This window comes from Myotis yumanensis, unplaced genomic scaffold, assembly GCF_028538775.1.
Source record: "Myotis yumanensis isolate MYYU_CA2020_CCGP unplaced genomic scaffold, mMyoYum1.0.hap1 SCAF_16, whole genome shotgun sequence".
Lineage (NCBI taxonomy): Eukaryota > Metazoa > Chordata > Mammalia > Chiroptera > Vespertilionidae > Myotis > Myotis yumanensis.
This window is the reverse complement of record NW_027223767.1, coordinates 21,093,575-21,117,744: the sequence shown is the minus strand read 5'-3', so window position 1 is coordinate 21,117,744 and position 24,170 is coordinate 21,093,575. Positions and strand designations below refer to the sequence as shown.

Sequence of the window (24,170 nt, the reverse complement as noted above, 5' to 3'; positions counted from 1 at the left end):
CCCAATAAAGATCTTAACAAAAGGCAGGGCCTTGGTCAATTTCCCCCCCAAATTATCATTAATAGTTAAGGGTTTTGAGCTCTTCCTATGTGTTGGTGCTCTATCTTATTTCAGTCACGCAACCTATGTGTCTCCATAGGCTTGCCCCGTGCTGGGAGCAGGATCCACTGTATTCATTGTAACCTACTACACACATCCCTCCACCATACACCCCTCCCACCCTAAGGATAGCATGCACATCGCGCATGCTTGTATCACACATATAGCACACATAACAAAATCTCACCACACACAGACTGATACAATATGCACACACCCCTCACAGAGGCTCCCCAGAATACAGAACCCTACCCCTGCTCCCCACATTTCACTCAGCACAAACACTCCACAACAGTATTGTGGTGCAGACTTCACACACACACACACACACACACACACACACACACACTGAGTAACAAGCTCTGAGCAAGGAAAGGCTTGATGAGTGCAGTCCTATGAGGGCGCAAAGATAAACAAAAAACAATTCCAGGAGAATGTGAAAGAATGTTAGAGCCCTATAACCGGCATTCCACACATCACGCCCCTCAATTTTTCTTGGCATCAGGCTCCAAAGTGAGGTTATGCCTCAAAGGATGGAAAGGAATGGATGGTATTTAAACTTTGTTTTCTCCAGAGAAACCAAGGGCCCCTCCTGCTGCTGCTCTTCATGATGCCAACCTTCACTTTCCTCCAGACCCAACAACATGACTGGGTCGGACCACCGCCCAGAACCTCCAGTTCTAGGGACAGACGGGGATGGGGAAATCAGGGCAAAAGGGGGGTGTGCAAAAAAAGTCAACCCTCCCAGAACAGAGTAGCTGGGGAAGAATGAAAGCAGGCATAGAACGGACAGAGCACTTGCTGACTGGGGGCCAGGATCTGTATTCTCATCTTGACCCTCCATGGTTTCCCAGGATGGCACCAGGCCACACGTGTCCCTCCATTGTTGGTCCAGATGTCTGAGATGCTTCCAACTGATGTATAGCTCTGGGTCAGATGTCAACAATGAGCCAGGTTCTTGGTCACTCTTCCTGTATACTTACGATAGCTGAGGTTTTTGAGCTCTTCCTATGTATTTGGTAGTGTCTTATCTTATTTCACCCATGAAACCTCATCAGTATTATTAGCCTCATTTTATAGATGAAGAAATTCAGGCACAGAGGATAAGTGATCTGCCTGAGTGCCCTAAGAAAACACAAGAGGAGGCAAGTGAGGATTCAAGTGCAGGTCATGCATGTATGTCTCTTTTGTTTTGAAGAGGGAAAAATACACATCTTATTTTTTATTGTTTAGTTCTTTAGTCATGTCTTAAGATGTAAAAAGGTACCACTCATAATTTTATGTTTATACCCCTAATATAGTTAGGTATTAGATAACATATCTTCTGAATAATAGCCAAGACCCTACCTCCCTGGGCCTTATGGTCAATCCAAAAAGTATCAAAAACTCAATCACTTCTCACTGTGTTCCCCTCAGAGAAGCATTTTTTAAAATATATATATTTTATTGATTTTTTACAGAGAGGAAGGGAGAGAGATAGAGAGTTAGAAACATCGATGAGAGAGAAACATCGATCAGCTGCCTCCTGCACATCTCCTACTGGGGATGTGCCCGCAACCCAGGTACATGCCCTTGACCGGAATCGAACCCGGGACCTTTCAGTCCGCAGGCTGACGCTCTATCCACTGAGCCAAACCGGTTTCAGTGGAGAAGCATTTTTTAAAGGGAAGGTGGGCCCTAGCCAGTTTGGCTCAGTGGATAGAGCGTCAGTCTGTGAACTGACGGGTCCGGGTTTGATTCCGGCCAAAGGCACATGCCTGGGTGGCGGGCTCTGTCCCCAGTAGGGGGCATGCAGGAGGCAGCAGGTCAATGATTCTTTCTCATCATTGATGTTTCTCTCTCTCCCTCTCCCTTCCTCTCTGAATCCAATAAAAAAAAATATAAAAAATAATAATAAAGGGAAGGCCGGGCCCTAGCTAGTTTTGCTCAGTTGTTAGAGTGTCAGCCCTCAGATTGAGGGGGCCTGGGCGTTCGATTCCAGTCAAGGGCATGTACCTCAGTTGCAGGCTCCATACCCCACCCTGGCAGGAGCGTGTGGGGGAGGCAACCAATTGATGTGTTTCTCTCACATTGATGTTTCTCTCTTTGTTTCCCCCCCTCCCACTTTATCTAAAAATCAATGGAGAAATATCCTCGGGTGAGGATTAACAAAATAAAAGGGAAGCCAGGAAGAGGCAAAAGAAGAAGAGAAGAAAAGGAAGGAAGGAAGGAAGGAAGGAAGGGAGGGAGGGAGGGAGGGAGGGAGGGAGGGAGGGAGGGAGGAACGGAGGGAGGGAGGAGAGAAGGAAGGAAAGAATATTATCCAGTGGTGGAAATTTGGGTATAAGCACCAAGTAGGAGGACACATTTTGGGGGAAAGGACTAAAGGAAAGGGCTCTCAAACCCAACAATTCAGATCTCACCCAGTGAGAGTGCAGCCCTGCCCCCCCAAACATGGTCCCTGAGCTCCCAGCCTGCCTGAGGCTTGCCCAGGGGCCAGAGATGTCCAGCATCCCAGCAAGAGGCTCCAGTCCCAAGATCACCATACAGCCCTGCCCATTCCGTTTCCCTCATCCCCAACAAAGGACTTCAACCCCCAGGCTGCTAATAACAGAGATTTTAATGCATAAGGCACAGTGTGAGGCTGGGATCATTTAGCATCTTCATACCCCAAAGGCCCAGCATGTTGAGCAAAATCGGCAGGGACCACCTCCCCACCACTGGGCACCCTGGGGAGTCCCTGGATCGAGGGGGCATCCAGTCTTTGGTATGGTGCCCAGGGGCAGGAAGTGACTAGCATGGTCCCAACTACCCCTCTGGGGGTACTGCCACCAACCAGCAGCTCTTTGGTTTGGAATAACAGTCAGTGCAGATGTCCAGGGAGAGAGTTCCGGGCAAGTCAAAGTAGCACAGTGCCCCAGGGCCGGGCAGTCCCTCACAAGCAACATGTGGGCTTCTTCTTGCTGGCAGTTAGGTAGAGGTTATTGTCGTCACTGTTGATGCCTGAAGAAGAGTGGGAAGTAAGTGCCGCAGGGACTGGAGGCTCCCCATGCTTTCTGCCACCCTCATCCAGGTGGGAACTCACGGACAACATCCCCGATGCGCCGGGCCCCTGATTTCTCCAGCTCAGCCAGCACGTTGGCCTCGAAGGTCAGTGCCGCCACACGGAAAAAGAATTCCCGGACATTCTCACCTGACACAAGGAACAGGTGGGTGCTGAGGGGCAGTTTCAGCCTGGGTTCCCTGGGCACAGCTGGAGTTGTAGGAGCGAGAGGCAAGGTAGGCAGGAATGCCACGCAGAAGGCCTGACGCCCCTTACTCACCAGTGAGAGACGAGACTGCCCAGTACTCCGCCTTCATCTCTTGGGCCACCTTGAGTGCGTCTCGCTCCATTAGCACATACTGAGCAGGAGTCTGAGGGAAAGTCAGAGTCAGATGCGGAGGGTTCCCTCACCAAGTTGGGAAGGTCCCCCACGGGCACACTCACACTCAGGTCCTTCTTGGAACCCACAAGGAAGAGAAGCACGCTGGAAGGGTCGTTCTCCTTGAGTGCATCAGCTAGCCACTGCCTGCCACAGACGGTGGACAGCAAGAGATGAGGTGGGCAGGCTCCTGCCACTGACACTCATATGCTCAATTATCCTCTGCTCCTCGATGCGTTCTTTCCTTCCCTACCATGCCCCTGACCACCCCTCTTTTCTTCTCTTGGAACCGTCTCTTCCCAGAGCCCCACATATGTCAGCACCCCCACATACTTGGTATGTTCCAGGGAGGCCACATCATTCAGGTTGAAGACAATGATGATGGCTGCAAGAGTGGCAGAAACAGTCCCAGGTTGGTAAGGAGACGCTACTGGCTCATTTCCACAGCCCTCGGTTAGAAGCAGCCTCCTCCCCCACTTCACCCAGCCCCTTACCTTGAGCTCCTCGGTAGTAGGTTGATGCAATGCATTTGAATCTCTCCTGTCCAGCGGTATCCCAGCTAGGAGGGAGGAGGGGTGACACAGAGGTATGGGGACAGGGGCGTAGGAGGGGTGTAAGCGCCAGAGGGAGAAACGGCTGGAAGAGGCAGAGAGGAAGAAGCACTCACAGCTGCAGACTGAAGGGGATGCCCAACACCTCAAATCGTTCCATCTCAAAGTCCACTCCAATGGTGGCCTTGTAGTTCTTATCGAAGGTGTCTTTGCAGAACCTGAGGGAGCACCAGAGGCTCTGGCCCTTAGCCCAGCCCCTCTGGCTAGGCCTGGCCCTACCCTGCCCGGCCCAACCCAGTTCAGCTCCAGCACCCTCTTACCTATTAATGAGACAAGTCTTCCCCACCGACAGGTCCCCCACCACAATGACCTTGGAGATCTTAAATCTGCTGGACACAAGAGGAGGCAAGAGGAGTGGGCACTAGTTCTGAGTCCCAATGCAACCTAAGAGGTCTACAAAGGCAGTCCCACCCAGGCTGCAGTTTCCAGTAGACACCAGGCCTCCTAGGCAGCTTTCTGGACAGATGTACCCGCTAGGAGTGTTTTGTGCTTTAGTATCAAAAAGACATAAATTTGAATCCCAGCTCTCACACTTACTAGCTGTGTGACTTAGGACAAATTACTTGGTCTCTCTGTCTCAGTTTCAACATTTAAGTGGAGATTTAGAATATATTTTTCTTGGGTAGTGAACACATGGTGGCAATACACAAATTTTGTAACATAGAAACCCACACCTAAAACCTATATGTCCCTGTTGACCAATATCACCCCAATAACTTTAATAAAATAAAAAAAGAATATCTTTTATTGGGTTGTTGTGAAGGTTAAAATGAGATAAATGTTCTATATTCTGAAACATACCCCACCCCCGACACACACCACACACATAGATTTTAATACCTCTGAAATCAGGGTACATCTTTAAAAGTGATGGTGTTTAAGGGGGGGGGGGGGGAGAAGGAGACATGTAATATTCTTTGTAATACTTTAAGCAATAAAAAAAAAGTGATGGTGTTTTCCATTTAATAAAAGTAACTTAAAAAAAAAGTTGCGTGACTGAAATAAGATGAAGTATCCAACACACTTCCTGGCACACAGTAGCTGCTACATTCATAGTGGCAGCTGTTATTAGTGTTCCCTTAGGTATAGGCACAGCCCCCGCCCCGCCCCCCCCCCCCCCCCCCCGACCCTGGGGCTCAAAGGGGTGGTATGTGGAAGTTGAGCCGAGGACCACCCCGTCTCTGTGTCAGGAATTGAACTGCCACCTTTCTGGCCACCCCAGTCTCATGGGACGCACCACAACCTCGCTGGAAACCAAGGGTTAGATGCGAGGACATCAAAAGAGGGAATAACCATCTAGCTGGTAGAGGGTGCCATGGAGCCCCCTTGCTTTGACTACAAAGTTTCCTGGGACTTCCTGTCTTTAAGATGGGGTCTCCAACTCACCCCACGGTGCCGGTCCGGTGCTCCTGGCAGGCGCAGGTGACCCGGGGGTGGAAGTCTCTGCGCACGTGCAAGGCGGCCTCCTTCCTCAGGTACTGCCAGGGGTGGAGCAGGAGACTCACCCATCCTGGCCCCCGTCCCACAGCCAAGCAGCCCGGGGCTGGGGGTGGGGAGGGGACCACCCAGAAGCAGCAGCCGGGCTGGGCGGCAGGGCCGGGCCGCGGCGCTAACGGGCCCGGGCCGCTCCTCCCCGCCCACGCGCCGCCGCCGCCAGATGCCCGACGTGGCCCGCGCCTACCTGGGGCAGCTCCGCCAGGACGCGGTCCCTCCGCACCGGCGCCAGGATGTTCATCTTGCCTGCGGCCGGGTGGGGCGCCCTGAGAAGGCGCGGGGGCCTGACCCGCCCCGGCGACCCGGGCCCGTGGGGACCCGACAATCACCCGCGACCGAGGAGTCCCGACGACAACTCGGGGCCCAGGGGAGCCTACGGGAGCCCGCGGCCGCGGGGACGCCCCGATCGCTGCGGGCCGCGGGGAGGGGTCAGTCACCCGGGGCTGCGGCGAACCCACGATCACCCGAGCCCGGGGCGTCCCGAAGACCACTCGGGGGCGGGGAGACCCCTCGGCCGCCGAATGGGGGCGGGGAGTCCCGTCCGGGGGGTCCCGGGCCCGCGCGGACCCGACGATGACTCGGGGCCGGGGAGTTCCCACAATAACTCGAGGCCGCGGAGACCCGACGACAACTCGGGGTGGAGGCGGTCCCACCATAACCGGGCGGCCCGGGGGCTGGGGGCGGCCCCACCGCCCGGGGTCGTGTGGGCAGGGGCCGCGCGGCGAGGTCCGAGAGCCGCTGGAGGCGGGGCGGGGGGCCCAGTCCGTGGCCGCAGGGCCCCGGGTTGCACGCAGCTCCCCCTCCGCCAGCGCGGTAACCTGATCCCCGGAAATTCCAGCAGAAGGGCCGCCCCCGGCCCCTCTCCCGGCGGCTCCCGGCCTCGCACCCCGCCCGGGATCCCCATCCTCTCCTCCTCCCTGCACCGCCCCAGCCTCGGCTCCCCCGCCAGACGCCTCATCTGGGACCCAGGCCACCCCCCCACGTGCTGGAACCCGCCCAGAGAGGGACCCCCAGGTGCTCGGCCCTGCACCCGTGTGCGGGGCTGCGCCTCCCGGGACCCTTACCCAGCCGAGCGGGCGATGGGGAAGCGGCGATGGCTGCGCAGCATCTGCTGCGCCAGGACCGGCGGGGCGGGCCAGGGGGAGCGAAGGGGCCCAAGGAGAGGCGGCGCTTCCCTCCCAACTGCAGGCCCGGGACGTGACTCACAGCGTCTGCCCCCGCTCGCCCTCAGCCCTGGGAGGTGGGAGGTGGGAGGGGGAGCGACAGGGTGCAGAGGCGGAGCTGGGTGCCCCCCTCGGAGAGAGACGTCCGAGGTGTGGCGTCGTCTCCTCGAAGGCTCCGGGGTAGATTGAGGGGTGGGGAGGCCGAAGACCAAGTCGCCCGCCTCGATGGAGGATAAAGGGGGGCTCGACGGGCAGGGAACTCCGCCCTTTGGGGAGGTCACTGCTCCGGAACATGAGGACGCCCCTCGGGTAGGGGCGTTCTTCAAGCTGGCCCCTTTGGAATCGTCCCAAGAACAACTTTTGCATTTTGCAGTCGTTGGAGACAGAATCGGGTACCGCACCCCAAATCTCACCGTCAGCGGGGAAAGCAGGTTCCCAGAGGCCAGAGAGACGACAGAAAGGGAGGGGTGAAGGCAGGAGGACGCCGACTCCCCGGGAAGCAAACTGGAGCTCTGCTCAACTTTGCTCTGTGTCCGGAACTGAATTTGAGGAGGCAACGATGGACGGCTGGGGCACGAAAGGGAAGACTATTTAAAGGGAGGAATTGTGAACGGAGTTATTCCCCAGGACAATTAGCGAATGCTGAAGTCTGCGCGCTGGGTGTTTGGAATATTGCTAGAATTTCCTCCAGTCTTGTCAGGGAAACACATGAAATCAGACTGCCATGGGTAAAGAGAGGAGATGTTGCCACCTTCTACCTCGTCTGGTACTTTTTTTCCTCCCCTCTGCGTGACTCGATTTTTATTTTTATTTTTCCCCCCAAATCACCATTATTGATCCGCCACGTATCCTCTCGAGACCTCAATTTAAACAAATGTTTGAGGGAGTTGGGCCTGACAAATTCTGCTCTAAAGTTCTAGAACTTTGCTTCACTCTCCCTGAGCTAATCGAATTATATTCGTTACAGTTTGCAGTGCTGCTGTCTCCTGGAACTTGCAATGCTTTTCTCTGAAGTTGCTGAAGATGGGAAGCGCTCAGGACCAGACCCGAGTGGCTGTCCGCTTACCATCCAACCGCTACAGCAGACAAATAAACTACAACCCCCAAGAAGCTTAGTTCTTACGATGGGCGGGGTGGCGCATGCTTAGTCGCTCTTAAGGAAATGAAGCCTAACTACTATTCCCAGCGGGCGCCGCGCTACAGATCACCCAATCAGCTTTAAGTAGGAAACATCGCGAGGTTTCGGTGAGACTTGGCTCTATAAGCCCAGGAGAACGGGTCTCGGAAACCCTTTTTACGAAGATGGCGCCGAAAGCTAAGAAGGAAGGTGTGTGGTGGGGTTTGGGAGGAACACTGCTGGTTGGCCGGTGTGGGATCCCCGCAGAGTGAACAAAGTGAAAGGACGGTGGCTGGGCTAAGATTTGGGGTGTCAGCTCCGGAGCTGCTCTTCCCGTTTCGTTTCGGCCACGCTGCGGCGCGCGTGGGCCCAGCCACATGGGCTTGGGCTCTGGTTGAAGGGGGTTGGGGAGGGCCCAGCCACATGGGCTTGGGCTCTGGTTGAAGGGGGTTGGGGAGGGAGCCCGCAGCCACATAGTCGACTGCGGGGAGCTACACGCATCCACAGGCCGCCGCTCCGTGTCTCCATACCTGTAAGGAATCCGTGCCCTCAACTTACTTTAGTTTTTTTAATTCCATTATATTCGGCTATATACCCGCCCGGGGTGGCTGTGAGATGTTATAAAACTACTAGCACAACGTTCTGGCAAGTGTCAGGCGTTCGATTATTGCTAGTTTTTTGTGTTTTTTTTTCCTGTGTGGTATCCCTGGAGTTGCTCCAAGTTTGCCCCAATAACTGTGCATATGATGGAAAAACTTTTAAGCTGAGACTTGTGATGTCTCCAAAGGAACCACTGATGCACATGTAGCCTGGTGCGCCCACTACCGTTCATTAGGCCGGAAGTGATGATTTCTGAATCCCTTATTCTCTTTCCTTTTCTCAGCCCCTGCCCCTCCCAAAGCAGAAGCCAAAGCAAAGGCTTTGAAGGCAAAGAAAGCAGTGTTGAAAGGCGTCCACAGCCACAAAAAAAAGAAGATCCGCACGTCACCCACTTTCCGACGGCCGAAGACACTAAGGCTCCGGAGGCAGCCTAAATACCCTCGGAAGAGCGCACCCAGGAGAAACAAGTCAGTATTGCCCCTCCTCCCCGCCAACCTCCCGTGTAAGAGGAAGTTTATTTAGGAAGTTGCATAGGTAGTAGAAGTGAACTAGCTGGGCTGTGTAGGCTCAGGAAACAACTTAGAGGCAGAGACAGAAGGGCCTTTGGAGTTTAGGAGAGAGAAGGCAAAGGTAGTGCACCTGGGGGAGGAGGGAGGGAAGGGCACAGGCGTGCTCCCCAGAAGAGCACCGACCATCCTCTTGAAAAGATGTTTGGATATCCTCCATTGGTAATTATGAAATTTACCAAACTTAGAACCTGGCTTCTTAAAAACATGTTGAGGTACTTCTTGATGGGGGTGTGGGGAGATTAAAGAACAAGAAGAGACATTTTTTACACTGTTGGCAGGAATTCGTTGTTAGGTTCATTATCACTTTATATGTTAGGGTTTTAAAGTCCACTTTCTTGGAAGTATAAAATAGGACTTGGGTTCTTGTTTTGGAGCTCCAGATTTAGTTCATCCCTCATAGCACCTGTTGCTATATAGGGAATAGTCCTTGAGGGTGAGGATGTGTGCTGACTCTAGGTTGATAACAAAATTCATTCATCTGTATTGGAGGGTGAGGGCCTGCAGCAGTGTATGGAAACATCTTTTCATTCACTCTCAAATGTTTACACTCAGATAATGGTTGAGTGGTGCTGCTGTTAATAACTGACCTCAGGAACCACGATTAGAGTAGAACCAAGGTGGTAGAAGCTGATGGGTTTCTGCTCCTCCCACTGCTTCCTAAGAAAAAGGCAGGGGAGTGGTTTGTGTCCAGCTGTGGAGGAAAACACTTGACAGGCTTTTTACCCCCATTTGGACCAAGAATTTAGGGTAATGAAAGGCTGAGACCTGACTTCTAGCTTCAAAATGGGATAGTAGTGTCCATGTGAACAGAGCCTTGCTTCTCTGAATTTTCAGGAGGCGGAGGCGGGGGGGGGGGGGGGGGGGGGGGACGGGGACGGGGACGACGGACTGTGCTGTAGGGGTGTTTAAGCCACTAAGTTTAACCTGAGCTGTAAATTTTATTTTTAAAGTTGCTCTCAAGAATGGATGGCCCTCAAGCCAGTTTTCAGCAGCCAAAATGGGTAGAAATGGCCTGGCCTCTCCCAGCCTCATAGTGAAGCACCAATATTCTTTGGAATTCTAACCCGAGTTTCAAGATGCTGTATTCTAGCTGTGTGCTTTTTGGTTTTAATGTCTCAGGTCTTAAATTTTATTCAGAAATAAAGCCCTTCAGAAATGTTGAGGTCAAATAAAGAATGAAGCTCAAATAAAGATGATTTGGAACTCAAGATGATTTAATCACTTAAAGGATGAAAGCCCTTCAAGTGAAAGGAAGTGCTCATGGTTTTGCTCTCAGGCTGAGGCTCCAGGTCTAGATTTCAGGGTGCAGGTGATGATACTGTTCAGCGACCAAAGTCTGACAAAAATGATTGCTACTCATCATCTGATGCACCTGGGCTCCAAAAGACGGCTCATTCTCTGTTAAACTGGGCTCAGGCTAGGTGACCCCATTTTACCTTCCCCAGGCTTGACCACTATGCCATCATCAAATTCCCCCTGACTACCGAGTCAGCCATGAAGAAGATAGAAGACAATAATACACTAGTGTTCATTGTGGATGTCAAGGCCAACAAGCACCAGATCAAACAGGCTGTGAAGAAGCTCTATGACATTGATGTGGCCAAGGTCAACACCCTGATCAGGTGAGTGGGGCTCCATGGGCTGGGGAGGTGGCTGGGGCTTCCGTCAGAAGCCAAGGAAATCTGAACAGCATCAAGTTCCTTGATGCTGCTTTTGGGTCAGAAATGAGCAGCCCCTGCTGTGATTATGGTCCTTTGTATGGACTTTTGAGGAATCAACAGCTTGTCCTGCCTTTCGAATTCAATTTATGGGGTTGACGCTCATTTTCTTGATTCCTGCCTCTAGAAAGGCCCTAAGTAAGAAAATTTATGTCAGATTATCTGGATTTGAGTGTCCAGTGGTGTTTCCCATAAAAGGGAATTGGCTTTGTTTGTAGCCTAGTGGCTTCCCTCACTTCCTCTGTGCAGATGACAGACAAATTACTGTTGGCAAAAGAAAGACATGAACAAAGGAACTCCTGGTGCCCCAAAGACAGGGTGGAGGGTATGGGGCCAGTGAGGACAGCAGGGACTGAGGCTGCCCTTTCCACCCTAGGCCTGATGGCGAGAAGAAGGCATATGTTCGACTGGCTCCTGACTATGATGCTTTGGATGTTGCCAACAAAGTAAGCTTTCTTTGCCACAAAACTCAACACCCCACCCCCTGGGTGCAAATGATGTGTCTTATTAGCGACCAAAGCCTGACTTTTGCTGATTAGTCTTAACTGACTGACTGCACCCCCCCTCTCCTTAAAAGGCCCTACCCTATGCCCACATTTTGCTTTTTAATCATGACATTCTAGCTTAATCTTCACATTTCAACTTCCAGTAACAAAATTCCATTTTGTTTTTCAGATTGGAATCATCTAAACTGAGTCCAGCTGCCTAATTCTAAATATAAAAATTTTACACTGTATTGTTTCTTTATGTTGATTTCTGTTTGGGCTGGGGGAACACTGAATAGAGTATGGGCAAGACTCTTGGCCTATTTACCCTGTTGGAACACTTAGCACTTCCCATAGTTGTTGCAATCTTGGCGGTGGGAGCTCAGCTAGCAGATATTTGTGACCCAGACTCTAGGGTTAGCTGTCCTAGGACAACTAGAGCTTGCCTCTGTCACAGGAGTAAGCAAACAAGCAAGACGTTTTATCAGAACCCCTTCCTTTATCCCTGGAAGAAGTCTTTGTATGAAACCAGTACCCAGAGTTTTCATCAGCATCCATTTCAGGGCAATATGGGTTGGCTGGCTTTCGGGTAGCACTGTCCCCACACCCATCTACCGTGTCCAACCGGTCTGTCTGCTTCCCTCACCCCTTGCCCAAGAAAGGACAAGGACTTCAGAGGAGTGCTTTCATTAGTGTTTTCAATCGTGGGTGCAAGCTTGAAAGGTGGAGAGGCTGGATGCCCCAGGTTTGGGGCTCATCAGTTTATACATGAGGCTGTTCTTGGTTCTTTGCTGTCCTTGCCTCAAGTCCCAGGCTCTGCCCCTCACTCTCACTCTGTCAAGAACTTGTCTTTGTGCTGTGGGCTGGTCACACGTTCAGGGCAGAAGTCCGAGCGGAGGAGGCGGGAAAAGTAGATGAGGATCATGATGTCCAGCATGAGCAGGATACCCAGCAGAAAGGAACCCAGGCTCCTCTGACCCACATACTGCATGAAGAAGTAGGTGAGGTAGGCCTGAGGGGCCAGGCGGAAGAGGAAGTACATGACCAAGTTGACATACTTATTGATCTTGTAGAGGAGGAGGTCCTGGGCATTGTTGATCTTCATCATCATGCGAATGGTGAGGAAGATGTTGCTGACCTCTACCAGCAGTGTCAGGACACCCCCTCCTACAAAACGGCTCCAAAAGATGCCAGATATGAAGGCACCCATGGCCTAGAAGGCAAAGATGAGAACAAGTTAGGAAATAGATGCCAAGACTTGACTGGAAGTTGATGGGAGTGTCAGCTATCAGATTGAGGACTGGAAAGTCTTCCCATTTGCTTTCTTCTGACATAGTTTACAGTGAATTCAACATGATTAAATTTTGATCCCTGTGTAGAGTTCAGAGTGCTTGAGGTTCTAGATGAAGTTAGATTGCTGGCCTCAAATAGTGAACCAAGGGCACAGATTAGCACCCTAACATAGGAAGGTGCAGGACACGGTGGGGATGGAGTTGCTAGCATCAAGGCTATACCACACCCCTTGTTTCTCACCATGACATGATGGACCAGGTATTCCCAAGAAGCTCGAGCCTGACCACTAACCACGATGTCCACCGTGTCGTGGATGAAATAACCTAGCAGAGGGAGGAGGGGAAAGGTCATGAAGGGGATTATACGAAGCTCCTCCCTGTTCCCCCACCTACTTCAACGTTTACTGGGTAAGGCTTACCTGCGGAGAAGCAGACGAGCAGATAGCCAGAAAGCGACCAAGCCGTCTCAATCTCTACCAGCATCTCGGGGGTTTGCCATACACTGAGGGGGGGGAAGAAGGCAGGCGCTCATCTCCCCATTCCCAAGGACCTTTGACAGTCCCGGGGGAGTCCGGGCTCACGCTATTAGCTGGGGAGCAAGGAGGGGCTTGGCTGAAACCCAGGTGTCTCCCCTTTCCCAGGTGACACCCCCTTCCCCTGGGGCCGCTGCGGCTCCGGATTGGATAGCTTTCCAGACAGGGAATCATGTGAGACTGCGTGGCCTCAGCCCGCCTGTGAGTGATGATGGGGAGAGGAACGCGGGGTCCCCTAGTCACCTTCACTCCCCCATCCCGGTCCTTCACTCACCACAGCAGAGCCCAGATCCCTGACACAATGGAATGGGCGAAGGAGACCAGCAGGTTGTGCCAGCGCCAGGTGCGCAGGGGGTCGGCGCGCACGTGCGCGGGCAGAGGCAGACGACTGAGCGCGCGCCGGAGCGCCCGGAAGGTCAGCGTGGCGCCCAGGAGCAGCAGCAGGGCGGGGTGCAGCAGTGGGAGCATGCTGGCCCTCCCCGGCGTCGGTCTGTCCGCCCTCTAGGCGGCCTCCTCGGGCTGTTGGGGAACGGGCTCCCTCTCGGGCCAGTCCACCCCGGGCGCCGCTCCTGCCGGCCGGCAGCCTCACAGTTGTTCGCGGAGCCCTCTAGGCCCCTTCGCTCCTCCCGTCCCCTCCCGGCGGGCCTCTGCCCCCGCCCCTAACCGCCCGCGCCCCCGCCCCGCCCCGTCCGCCTGCCCCCGCCCCTCCGGCGCCTTTCCTGCGCGGAGGGCGCGAGCCCCTGTTCCCGGAGGGCCTACCGCGCCCCGCCTCTCTCCTGCAGACTTCGGGGGCCGTCCCGAGGCGCCGCCGCGAAGGCACCCCTCGCTGGCGCCTCCCGACTGCCGACTCGCTCGCTTGGCCTCATTAACCCGCCCCCCCCACTTTCCTCGGGGCCACCGGCTCCCCCGCTTGGGCGGGTATTACAAGAACTCTCTCCGCCCTCCACTCCTTTCTTGGCAGAGCTGACAGGATCCGTCACACACCCACGACTTTTAAACCCGGGTCCTGGGTACGGGTCGGAGCCCCGCCTCGGACCGTGATCTCTGCCCTGTCCCTGCTATTTCACTGGATCGCTGGCTTCTGGCTGGAGACGGATGTGTTTACCTGCCTCTACAGCGCCCCCCGCACGGAGTCGGTGCCTAGAAACTCCTGACTAACCCATCACCACCCCTCCCCCCGGCCCGCTTCGGGGCTCCTGGGGCCCCGCGGCTGTGACAAACCTCCTTCTGACAGCCCGGCTCCCTGGAGGCCGGAGCGGGGAAGGCGGCCGCTCTGCCCCGGCTGCTCGGGTGACCCTTACTCTTCAGGCCGGTGGCCTGGAGCAGTTGCAGCGTGTGGCCACTAGATGTCAGCCTGTACCCACCGTGGCTGGGATCGAGTCCGTCCGTCGTCCCCCCCCCCACCCCCCCCCGCCCCCCCCAGAAATGAGGTTGTTGCTTTTGGGGAGAGTGAGCCAGTCAGACTCTGGCGAACGGAGGCGAAGCTAAGAGCCGGGTCTGGAGTAGGGGGTGAGGGTGAGAAAAGTGAAGGGGGAGGGGGTTAGGTAGAGGAAAGGAAAGTTGTAATTGGGGACGAGGGAAAAGGTGCGGCAGGGGGGAGGGAAAAGCCAGAAACATGAGGCGCCAGAGACCCAGGGGCCGAGAGGTTTGGGTGTTTGCTTTGCCTCCCCTGATGGCTCCAGGGTTACACATTAAACCCTGTGGGGCTCCTGGGTCAGCCGAGGCCCGATCGGTTTCTAGGTGAGAGCACGAGTGTCCCGGGTGAGCGGCTTTCCCCTTTTGCGCTTGCTCCCGCCACCCTCTGCTCACAGAGCAGCTGTCCCACAGCCAGCCCTGGCCTGAGTCCGGAGAGGCCCACCTGGGGCCCCCCTAGTGGTCATCAGACGTGGGCAGGTTTGGACACCTTTCGAGGGGTGAGATGGGAGCAGAAGGCACACACCCCATTACTCACACTCCTCACCCACTCGGAAGTTAGGGACGCCATCCCTTAGCTAATCACCATCCTCTTGCTCCTTAACTGAGCTTGTATTGATTCGTGAAGAGCAGGAGGTGCCAGGGAGACATCTGGAATTGAACTGATTTCTGGTCAAGACCCTAAACAATCCTACTAACCTCTAGAAGAAGCCTAGAACCCATGTAGGCCAAATGGCTGTCTTTCTTCTTCTCCCTGATGCTTTTACTCGTGAGACAGCGGTCCACTTCCCTCCCATCTTCCCTGACGGAGGTTCCCCCGAGCCAGGGGGTCGGCGGATGCTGAAGGCAGAGGAGCCCGTGGCGGCATTGTGTGTGTGACGCTGGGGGCTGACGGTGCTGAGAGCGAGGTGTCCACCAGGCCCGGGCTGCCTGGAGACCGCGTCACATCCTCCGCAGGTGAATCAACTTGCACAGGTCGGGGTTTCCCTGGTCCCTCCCCAGGCAAACAAGACACCGACCGGTTCCGATTGACCGAGCGCGTCGGTTTGGGTAGTGTGTATCGTTTGGAACCAGTGAGCATCTGCTTTCCTTCCGAAACAGTCACTAGTGGGCCAAGAGGAGGGCAGAGAGAGGTCAGTCCTCGCTTCCCACCCGCACTCGGTCTGCGAAGAGCGCCTCTCCGGTCTTAGGAAGCTTTGCGAGGACCGGATGCGGCCACGAGGGTGGGGAGGTTACGGTGCGCCAAGACATGGCACATCGCCCCTTCCCTGCTGGGGACCTGGAAAAGCGGCCCCGCAGACCCAGGCTGCAGGTGGGGTACAGGCAGAGCCAACAGGTTACTCCGCGGGCTCCGGGCGCTTCTCTGCGGAGGGGCGTGGCTTACTGGAGTGGGCGTGACTTACTGGAGTGGGCGGGCCCGCGCACGCGCCTCGTCTGGGCGTCGGGGTTCCGGGAATGTGACTGAGACACGAGATGGAGAAGTACGAGCGGATCCGAGTGGTGGGAAGAGGTGCCTTCGGGTGAGCCGGGGCTCTGGGGGAGGAAAGCACTCACGAGAGGGAAAATAAACCCAATTCTGTCCGCGAAATCGCCGCCCGGTTAGCCCCGCCCCGCGGCGGGAGCGCCTGCTCCGGGAAGCCCCGCCCAACTTCCGGCCCCAGCCCCGGCTGGGAGACCTGACTTCGGCGGAGGTCACGCCCCGGTAAGCGTTCGCACCCACGCAGGGTTCTGGTCTTTGATCCCGGACTGATTCATTCAACAAATATTGAGCGCCGACTCTGCGTCAGGCTCTCAGTTAAGACCAAAGCAGGCGTGGTCTTTTCTCTCTCAGGGCTCACAGACTATAGGAAAAATGCACAATAAACAAGACCTTGCAGGGACGTACTTACTTGGGACAGAGCAGGACATTTCTCCGAGAGGTGAAGTTTAAAGCCAAGACAGGAGGAATGAGGAATAGTTTGAAGGTGAAGGCAGCGCTTTTCAGGTGGAGGAAACAGCATATGTGAAGGTCCTCAAGTGGGAAAAATTCAGAGTATTCAGGAACGGAGGGAAAGCATGGTATAGTTGAGATGTAGTGGGCAAAGTAAAGAATATATATAATTTTTAAAAATTGATTTTTAGAGACAGAGAAGAGGAGAGGGAAAAAGAAACATCCAATGAGGGCAAAACATCCATCTGTTGCCCCCTGGTTCCTGCCCCCTGCACAGCCCCTACTGGGGATCAACTGCAACCTGGGCATGTGCCCTGCCTGGGAATGAAACCGTGACCTCCTGGTTCACAGGTCCGCACTCAGCCACTGAGCCACGCCAGCTGGGCTGCATTTTCTTATTTGAACACCTCAACAACACTGTGAGGCCCATTCTGTTTTCCAGATGATGATGTTACGTAATCCAAGACAAGATAATTAGTAAGAGGAGGAGCTAGGATTTGAATCCAGGCGGTTGACTTCAGAGTCTGTGGAAACTTAAAAGAGATGAAGACTAATTTTGCCTCATTGTGCCTGTGGTGAAACTGAGTTTCAAATAAGGTCTCACAGAGTTTGTGGTTAGTCCTCCCCATTCCTAAACTCAGTGTTCTGTGCACGCAGGTGACCTCTTAGTCTGCATGCCGTTCCCCTCTCTGAAGTCTAGTCACCGTTCAGTCACCAGGTCTTCCCAGCTTGCTATGTGGCTGGAGTAGGAGTCCTCAAACTACGGCCCGCGGGCCACATGCGGCCCGCCGAAAACATTTATCCAGCCCGCCGGGTGTTTTTGCCGCGGCTGCCTGTTGCTTAGCAGCCGACTAGTTTTTTTTTAAACTATATTCCGGCCCTCCAACTGTCTGAGGGACAGTGAACTGGCCCCCTGTTTAAAAAGTTTGAGGACCCCTGGTGGTGGCTAAGCTGGCACCCACTGCTGTGCTCTGCGTCCCCAGGATTGTGCACCTGTGCCTGCGCAAGGCAGACCAGAAGCTGGTGATCATCAAGCAGATCCCCGTGGAGCAGATGACCAAGGAAGAGCGGCAGGCAGCCCAAAATGAGTGTCAGGTCCTTAAGCTGCTCAACCATCCCAATGTCATTGAGTACTATGAGAACTTCCTGGAGGACAAGGCCCTCATGATTGCCATGGAGTACGCACCAGGTGGGCCTGGCTTCAAGGGCCTCTCACCTCTCAGACAGACAGACAGACAGACACAGATTAGCCAGCTTCCTTCCTTGGAATGGGCTTGGCTGAGGGTCAGAGGTATAGAATTCTGATGCAAGTAGTGCGATAGTGGGTGGGAGGCATTTGCCCTGTCTGGGTGTTTAGTTTCATCAAAGGAACATCTCAGGCCTGGAAAAGACTGAATCTTGACTAAACCCTTGCTGCTGCAGGCGGCACCCTGGCTGAGTTCATCCAAAAGCGCTGTAATTCCCTGCTGGAGGAGGAGACCATCCTGCACTTCTTTGTGCAGATCCTGCTGGCACTGCATCATGTGCACACCCATCTCATCTTGCACCGGGACCTCAAGACCCAAAACATCCTTCTTGACAAACATCGCATGGTCGTCAAGATTGGCGACTTTGGCATCTCCAAGATCCTTAGCAGCAAGAGCAAGGCCTACACGGTGCCTGGGCATGGAAGGGAATCTCAGGGGTGCTGGAGGTTTTGAGGGCCCCGGCCCACTCTGCAGCCCTATGCCCCACCCCACCCCCAAGGCCTTGGCCCCTTAGCTCCTGACTTGGTTGTCCTGCAGGAGGAAGCACTTTGGCCTGCTTGGGGGAGAAGCGGTCTCCAAGTGGCCCTTGGTCTTCCCTCCCCGGGCTGTAATATTAGCTTCCCTCCTGCAGGTGGTGGGTACGCCATGCTACATTTCCCCTGAACTGTGTGAGGGCAAGCCCTACAACCAGAAGAGCGACATCTGGGCCCTGGGCTGCGTCCTCTATGAGCTGGCCAGCCTCAAGAGGGCCTTTGAGGCTGCGGTGAGTAACCACCCCCAAGGGGACAACTGGGAAATCTCTGTCTCCCTCTCCCTAAAGTCCCCGCTCCACCTGCTTGTGCGATTCTTCTCCGAGGCTGAGTCAGGTCTCCCTCATCAGACGAGTGGATTAGCCAAAGGCAGGGCTGTGGCTTCCCTCAGACGATGAATTCCCAAGGGTAGGGCTTGGTTCTCCCCTTTAAACTGAGGGCTCCTGAGGGCAGAGTTCCCCCATCTGATTAGGGATCCTCTTAAAGGCAAAACTTAGGTTTTCCCAACAACCTGGGGTTTCTGAGGACATAGCCGCAGCTCCCCTATCAGAGGTTCTTGAAAGTAGGGTTTGAAGTCTCCTGAGCACAGGGCTGTGACCACCCATCAGATGAGGGGCTGGGGCTGAAACCACCTAAGAGCCTGGCCTGAGGCTCTGGCCAACCCCACAACTTGGTGCCTTCACAGAACCTGCCAGCGCTGGTGCTGAAGATCATGAGCGGCACCTTTGCACCCATCTCTGACCGGTACAGCCCTGAGCTGCGCCAGCTGGTCCTGAGTCTGCTCAGCCTGGAGCCAGCACAGCGGCCGCCGCTTAGCCACATCATGGCGCAGCCCCTCTGCATGCGTGCCCTCCTCAACCTGCACACGGACTTGGGCAGCGTCCGAATGCGGAGGCCTGTGCGGGGAGCCGGGGAGGGGGCCCTGGGCAGTAGGGGGCACCCAGTGGGAGCACAGTAAGACTGGGACATAGGGGTCCTCAGCGCAAATCATTCCTGTGGGTGGGGATACCAAAGGGGGTCAGTCCATGTCCTGTGGGTCGGTCCATCTTTCCCACAGGGCAGAGAAATCCCTGGCCACTGGGCCACCCATAGCCCCAGGCAGCACAGGGAGCAGGACCACCAGTGCCCGCTGCAGGGGTAAGTCCAACTGACCTTCCAGGGCCCCCTAGACACCATGCCCTTCCCACTAGTTCAATAGACCTCATGAGCTGTCCCTACAGGCGTCCCCCGGGGACCTGCACGGCCAGCCATTCCACCACCTCTGTCATCCGTGTACACATGGGGCGGGGGGCTCAGTGCTCCTCTGCGGCTGCCAATGCTCAACACAGAGGTGGTTCAGGTGGCCACCGGGCGCACACAGAAGGCTGGCGTCACACGCTCTGGGCGCCTCATCCTGTGGGAGGTGAGCCAGCTGAGGTGAGCCCGGAACGGGGCAGGGCATGCCTTAAGGAAGGGGTGCTCAGGTTCTCCCCACACCATCTGCTCCACAGGCCCCACCCCTAGGTGGCGGAGGGGGCGCCCTCCTTCCCGGGGCAGTGGAGCAGCAGCAGCCCCAGTTCGTCTCCCGTTTCCTGGAGGGCCAGTCAGGTGTGACCATCAAGCATGTGGCCTGCGGGGACCTCTTCACAGCTTGCCTGACTGGTTAGTGCAGAGAGCAGGGCAGGGGGCTATGAGCAACTTCTCTCCTTGCCTGTCGTTTACAGGATGCTCACTTAATAATGCTTCTATCTACTAGTTATCGAGCACCAGGGATTACTTACCCAACTCTTATCCTTCACAACAGGCCTGGCAAGGTAGTCATAGGATCCCATTCAACGGATCTGAAAAACCAAGGCTCAGAGGCTAAGTCACTTGTCCAAAGTCACACACTTGGGAAAAGAGACCCCTGTCCTTATCTCTCCCCCATTTCATTCTTCCAGCCTCGGCCTCCAACTAATTTTTTATTGTTTCTCCAACTCAAGTTTAGACTGGTCTATCTGGGAAAACAGCCTCATCTCTCTCCCTTTCCTTTCCTCAATGCCCCCCTCCCAAGACCGAGGTATCATCATGACCTTTGGCAGCGGCAGCAATGGGTGCCTAGGCCATGGCAGCCTCAATGACATCAGCCAGGTGGGTGTGGCATGTGCCTTGGGGAGGAGGAAGCCGGGAGGTGGCAAGGAGCCTGAGAGCTGAAACCCAGGTTGGGGGCAGGGGATCTTCAGCAACCACAGGTCCCTCTAGATCCCAGGCTGCACCTGTTCTGGGCAGCATCAGGGGAAGTACAGAAAGCCCAGGCTTCCCCAGTGGTTGCCGTGGTGGTGGTGGTGGTGGTGAGTTAAAGAAACAGCCATCTCGTGAGAATTTGAAGCCTCCAACATTGTCTCGAAAGGGGATGTTGGGTCCAGGCCCCTTGCCCACAGTTTCCTCTCTCTCTAGCCCACCATCGTGGAGGCCCTGCTGGGTTATGAGATGGTGCAGGTGGCCTGTGGGGCCTCTCATGTGCTGGCTCTGTCCACTGAGCGAGAACTGTTTGCCTGGGGCCGCGGAGATGGTGGTAAGCTCTCTACCCAGTTCCAGCCTCTCACTCCGTCTCACAGCAGCCCCCAGACATGATTTGTTCCCCTCCATACCCACCTTCCACCCTATGGCCCATTTTCTCCTCCCTCTTTTCTCTCCAATTCCATTCATTTATTCACTCAGCAAATCTTTTTTTTAAAAATATATTTTATTGATTTTTTACAGAGAGGAAGGGAGAGGGATAGAGAGTTAGAAACATCGATGAGAGAGAAACATCAATCAGCTGCCTCCTGCACACTCCCCACTGGGTATGTGCCTGCAACCAAGGTACATGCCCTTGACTGGAATTGAACCTGGGACCCTTGAGTCCGCAGGCCGACGCTCTACCCACTGAGCCAAACCAGTCAGGGCTCACTCAGCAAATCTTTACTGTACGCCCACTATGTGCCCACCCTGTGCTGGGTGCTGAGACAAGATGAACAAGATATCACTTCCTTGAGGTACTTCTGAGGGAGATTTCATTCATCCAACAGTTTTCACTGTGGCTCTCTCTGGGTCAGGCATCAGGCTGGGCACTGAAACTAGAGCTGACGTAGGTGCGGCTCCTGTCCTCTTGGAGGACTCCGGTGGGAGGGATGGGATGATGTATCATTATGACAGAGGACAGACAGCATCAGGGCTCCACCCAAGTCCAGAGGTGTTGAAACTCAAGGAATGGCAAGGGACTTCACCTGGCGGAGCAGCAGTGGCATCTGAACAGGTCCTTAAAGGAGGACTAGGATTTTGACCCAAAGAGGGGCCCGAGGATGGGAAGCCTTCACTCACACTATTACCGCCTCTCCAGGGGTCCTCAGCTCATCGGCCTGAGTTTCCTGCCTGCGGCTGGCATCACCAACCCTAAAGCTCAAACTAGCCCCATCCTGGTTTCTCCTTATAGGCCGGCTGGGACTAGGCACCAGGGAGTCCTACAACTGCCCCCAGCAGGTGCCGATGCCCCCAGGACAGGAAGCCCAGCGGGTTGTATGTGGCATTGACTCCTCCATGATCCTCACTGTGCCTGGCCGAGTCCTGGCCTGCGGGAGCAACAGGTAACCAGGTGCCTCAGGATGACTAGACTGCCCCCTCCCCACCTTTGGCTGTTAATGCTCCATCTGTCATTGCCTACTTCCCACCAGGGATTAGAACTGAGGAGGTCTGAGGGTATGTGGCTTCAATTCAGGGTGCGCTCTATCCCCTGGTGCATCAGCTCCTGCCCAGAGAGCTGGGAGGCAGGACTGTCTATACCAGCAGTTGCCAACCTTTCCGACCTCACGGACCACCAGTGGTCCTTGACCACTGGTTGGCGACCGCTGGTCTATACAAACTGTGTCCGTTGGGCTTGGCTTCTGGCTGGCTCTGCCCTTAGGTTCAACAAGTTGGGCCTGGACCACCTCTCCCTGGGGGAGGAGCCTGCCCCCCACCAGCAAGTGGAGGAGGTGCTGAGCTTCACACCACTGTGCTCTGCACCCCTGGACCAGGAGACCCTGCTGAGTGTGGACCTAGGTACTGCTCATTCAGCTGCTGTGACTGGTGAGTAGGACCGGGACAAGGTGGCAGGAAGGGGACTCTCCTGGTCTCTTTGGAACCTCAGTTGAGGCTCCTTTTCTCCTTTTCCTCCTTTACAGCCTCTGGGGACTGCTATACTTTCGGCAGCAATCAGCACGGTCAATTGGGTACCAATGCTCGCCGGGTCAGCCGGGCACCTTGTCAAGTGCAAGGCCTCCAGGGCATCAAGATAGCAATGGTGGCCTGTGGGGATGCCTTCACTGTAGCCATTGGGGCAGGTGATTAGTGGGCACTGTGGGGGCAGATATGGGCATGGACAGGCCCATGGGCAATGGGGGGGGTTATGCTCAGATCTGCTGAACTCAGCAACCTCATCCTGGGGCCGGTAGGGCAATCTGGGGGGGACAGCTGCTCTGCTGGCTAAGCTGTGTCCTCTTCCCATTTCCCTCTGTGGGATTCTCTTTGGCAGAAGGTGAGGTATACTCTTGGGGCAAAGGGGCCCGAGGTCGACTTGGAAGGAGGGACGAGGATGCTGGACTCCCTCGTCCAGTGCAGCTAGATGAGACACATCCCTACACAGTGACTTCTGTGTCCTGTTGCCATGGAAACACTCTCCTGGCTGTACGCCGTGAGTGATCACTTTTTCCACCTCACCCACACAGGGTTAACCCAGCTGGATCCTGCCCACACCCCCATCCCCGGTGTTCACAGCCCAAATCACCCAAACACATCTTTAGCCCCCAAATAAATGAAAGCAGAAGCAGTTTCCTGCCCGGGGTGGGCAAGGGTGGGTACTATGGGGCCTCATTGAAGGGCTGCCTTCACTGCTCCCCAGGGCCCAAATCATTCTTTCTCCTCTGCTCCCTCGTCCAGGTTAGTTTGAACCTCCACTTCTGGTCTGGCAGAGTCCAGGGCCCAGTGCGGAACTGGGGGCAGAGGTGGGGGTACTTGCTGGAGGCTCTGCCCTCTGGGAGGCTGCAGAGGTTTCTCTCTTGTGCTCTCTAGCCGTCACGGATGAGCCAGTCCCCCCGTGAGGTGCCTGGATACACCTCTGGACCACCCCGACATTGCTTCTCTGAATGTTCTTGGAAAGCACAGGTGCCTGAAGCATGAGTGTCTCCATCCAGGCCCCCTGGATTATGTCTAATGGGGTGTAAGAACTGATGAGGCAAGCCCTGTGCTGCTTTCGGCCCTGGATATGTAAAACTCAACCCACCCTATTCCCCTAACACTTCTCTCTTCCCTCCCACCCCTTCTTCTTTTCTTAAGTCGATGCCCTCAGGGCCCAGCTTGCCTTGAGTTGGAAGCCAGATCTAACCCTTGGAAGCAGGGTGGTCTTCAGAGACTTGACAGGAAAAGGCTGGAGATGGGTGTGGCTCCACCCAGACCCTGCTCCTCCTCCAGCCTGGTTAGAAAATGCATCGCTGGTGCCCAGTGGGACAGCAGCTCAGTGCTTTGGAGCAGGTCAAGGTGGAGCCTGCCTCGAGGGCCATTCCAGTGGTCAATCCAGCGGCCTAGCCTGTGCATTGCCTGGGGCAGGGAGGTCTAGGGGAGCGGCTCTCACCCCGCCCCCCACCCTCTGCCATTCCTCCGAAACAGGTTGGGGAAAAGGTAACTGGCTGGACCAGACCAGTTTCCAGATGATTGGAAGCAGTGCCAATAAAAACATCAGCTGCCTGCCTGCCTAGAGTGTGGTCTCTTCAGGAGGGGGCGTGGCTGCCCAACACCCCACGGTTGGGCTGGGCCCCCGATCTCGGCGGCAGGGCCGGCTCAGGTCAAGGAAGGAATGTGGGCGCAGCCGAAGACTGGGCCGAGTTTCCTCTGGCCCAGCGCCAGCCCTGCCTCCCCTCCCCAGCCGGGCTCCCAAGAGCCGGTTGCCAGGCTTCGGCTGCCTGGCACCGGGAGGCTGCAGTCCTGGGCGACACGT

General features: G+C 55.3%; 4 protein-coding genes and 3 non-coding genes across 11 annotated transcripts; 5 read left to right on the top strand and 2 right to left on the bottom strand.

Annotated features, from left to right (window-relative positions):
* Window positions 1-2,680: 2,680 nt before the first annotated feature.
* Window positions 2,681-5,937, bottom strand: RAB34 (RAB34, member RAS oncogene family). 2 transcript variants are annotated; one of them, XM_070393053.1, is made up of 10 exons: window positions 5,793-5,937; window positions 5,498-5,589; window positions 4,372-4,440; window positions 4,168-4,269; window positions 3,995-4,059; window positions 3,834-3,885; window positions 3,566-3,647; window positions 3,402-3,492; window positions 3,164-3,271; window positions 2,681-3,081 (listed from the first exon to the last, which is right to left on the bottom strand). In XM_070393053.1, the coding sequence occupies exons 1-10, from the start codon at window positions 5,844-5,846 to the stop codon at window positions 3,014-3,016; spliced, it is 783 nt and encodes a 260-aa protein (XP_070249154.1). In that variant the 5' UTR covers window positions 5,847-5,937; the 3' UTR covers window positions 2,681-3,013. The 2 variants fall into 2 exon arrangements, with proteins under 2 accessions (XP_070249154.1, XP_070249155.1); XM_070393054.1 differs by having other exon boundaries at window positions 4,372-4,437.
* A 2,052-nt stretch (window positions 5,938-7,989) lies between these two features.
* RPL23A (ribosomal protein L23a) lies at window positions 7,990-11,496 on the top strand. The gene is made up of 5 exons (XM_070393057.1): window positions 7,990-8,095; window positions 8,769-8,952; window positions 10,500-10,676; window positions 11,149-11,218; window positions 11,448-11,496. Exons 1-5 carry the CDS (start codon window positions 8,071-8,073, stop codon window positions 11,460-11,462), a joined length of 471 nt encoding a protein of 156 aa, XP_070249158.1. The 5' UTR covers window positions 7,990-8,070; the 3' UTR covers window positions 11,463-11,496.
* LOC138995216 (small nucleolar RNA SNORD42) lies at window positions 8,623-8,687 on the top strand. Its single transcript, XR_011468546.1, has one exon. It is a non-coding gene; the product is annotated as a small nucleolar RNA SNORD42 (small nucleolar RNA).
* LOC138995220 (small nucleolar RNA Z17) lies at window positions 10,357-10,427 on the top strand. The gene has a single exon (XR_011468550.1). It is a non-coding gene; the product is annotated as a small nucleolar RNA Z17 (small nucleolar RNA).
* Window positions 11,260-11,332, top strand: LOC138995221 (small nucleolar RNA Z17). The gene has a single exon (XR_011468551.1). It is a non-coding gene; the product is annotated as a small nucleolar RNA Z17 (small nucleolar RNA).
* A 240-nt stretch (window positions 11,497-11,736) lies between the features above and the next one.
* TLCD1 (TLC domain containing 1) lies at window positions 11,737-15,589 on the bottom strand. Of its 2 annotated transcripts, XM_070393056.1 has the most exons (5): window positions 15,195-15,589; window positions 13,357-13,601; window positions 12,969-13,051; window positions 12,791-12,873; window positions 11,737-12,470 (listed from the first exon to the last, which is right to left on the bottom strand). In XM_070393056.1, the coding sequence occupies exons 2-5, from the start codon at window positions 13,548-13,550 to the stop codon at window positions 12,087-12,089; spliced, it is 744 nt and encodes a 247-aa protein (XP_070249157.1). In that variant the 5' UTR covers window positions 13,551-13,601; window positions 15,195-15,589; the 3' UTR covers window positions 11,737-12,086. The 2 variants fall into 2 exon arrangements, with proteins under 2 accessions (XP_070249157.1, XP_070249156.1); XM_070393055.1 differs by lacking the exon at window positions 15,195-15,589 and having other exon boundaries at window positions 13,357-13,717.
* A 338-nt stretch (window positions 15,590-15,927) lies between these two features.
* Window positions 15,928-23,920, top strand: NEK8 (NIMA related kinase 8). Of its 3 annotated transcripts, XR_011468335.1 has the most exons (16): window positions 15,951-16,015; window positions 17,409-17,614; window positions 17,848-18,080; window positions 18,304-18,435; window positions 18,888-19,096; window positions 19,260-19,339; window positions 19,423-19,604; window positions 19,693-19,843; window positions 20,235-20,311; window positions 20,618-20,735; window positions 21,636-21,786; window positions 22,104-22,267; window positions 22,363-22,521; window positions 22,713-22,871; window positions 23,249-23,341; window positions 23,513-23,920. XR_011468335.1 is itself a non-coding variant. In XM_070393047.1 (15 exons), the coding sequence occupies exons 1-15, from the start codon at window positions 15,969-15,971 to the stop codon at window positions 23,275-23,277; spliced, it is 2,097 nt and encodes a 698-aa protein (XP_070249148.1). In that variant the 5' UTR covers window positions 15,928-15,968; the 3' UTR covers window positions 23,278-23,920. The 3 variants fall into 3 exon arrangements, 2 of the variants coding, with proteins under 2 accessions (XP_070249148.1, XP_070249149.1); XM_070393047.1 differs by having other exon boundaries at window positions 15,928-16,015; window positions 23,249-23,920; XM_070393048.1 differs by lacking the exon at window positions 15,951-16,015 and adding an exon at window positions 16,024-16,197 and having other exon boundaries at window positions 23,249-23,920.
* Window positions 23,921-24,170: the final 250 nt, after the last annotated feature.

Bases quoted from the DNA above. Each gene is read 5' to 3' on its own strand.
- RAB34 (XM_070393053.1), bottom strand. From the start codon at position 5,846: ATGAACATCCTGGCGCCGGTGCGGAGGGACCGCGTCCTGGCGGAGCTG. The intron at 5,590-5,792 runs GTAGGCGCGGGC...CACCCCTGGCAG, and splicing joins TCCTGGCGGAGCTGCCCCAG to TACCTGAGGAAGGAGGCCGC. The intron at 4,060-4,167 runs GTGAGTGCTTCT...CCTCCCTCCTAG, and splicing joins ATCCCCTTCAGTCTGCAGCT to CTGGGATACCGCTGGACAGG.
- RPL23A (XM_070393057.1), top strand. From the start codon at position 8,071: ATGGCGCCGAAAGCTAAGAAGGAAG. The intron at 8,953-10,499 runs GTCAGTATTGCC...TACCTTCCCCAG, and splicing joins AGCGCACCCAGGAGAAACAA to GCTTGACCACTATGCCATCA. The intron at 10,677-11,148 runs GTGAGTGGGGCT...TTTCCACCCTAG, and splicing joins AAGGTCAACACCCTGATCAG to GCCTGATGGCGAGAAGAAGG.
- TLCD1 (XM_070393056.1), bottom strand. From the start codon at position 13,550: ATGCTCCCACTGCTGCACCCCGCCCTGCTGCTGCTCCTGGGCGCCACG. The intron at 13,052-13,356 runs GTGAGTGAAGGA...CCCCCCCCTCAG, and splicing joins GGGATCTGGGCTCTGCTGTG to TGTATGGCAAACCCCCGAGA. The intron at 12,874-12,968 runs GTAAGCCTTACC...TCCCTCTGCTAG, and splicing joins GCTCGTCTGCTTCTCCGCAG to GTTATTTCATCCACGACACG.
- NEK8 (XM_070393047.1), top strand. From the start codon at position 15,969: ATGGAGAAGTACGAGCGGATCCGAGTGGTGGGAAGAGGTGCCTTCGG. The intron at 20,312-20,617 runs GTGGGTGTGGCA...CTCTCTCTCTAG, and splicing joins GCCTCAATGACATCAGCCAG to CCCACCATCGTGGAGGCCCT. The intron at 22,872-23,248 runs GTGAGTGATCAC...TGTGCTCTCTAG, and splicing joins CACTCTCCTGGCTGTACGCC to CCGTCACGGATGAGCCAGTC.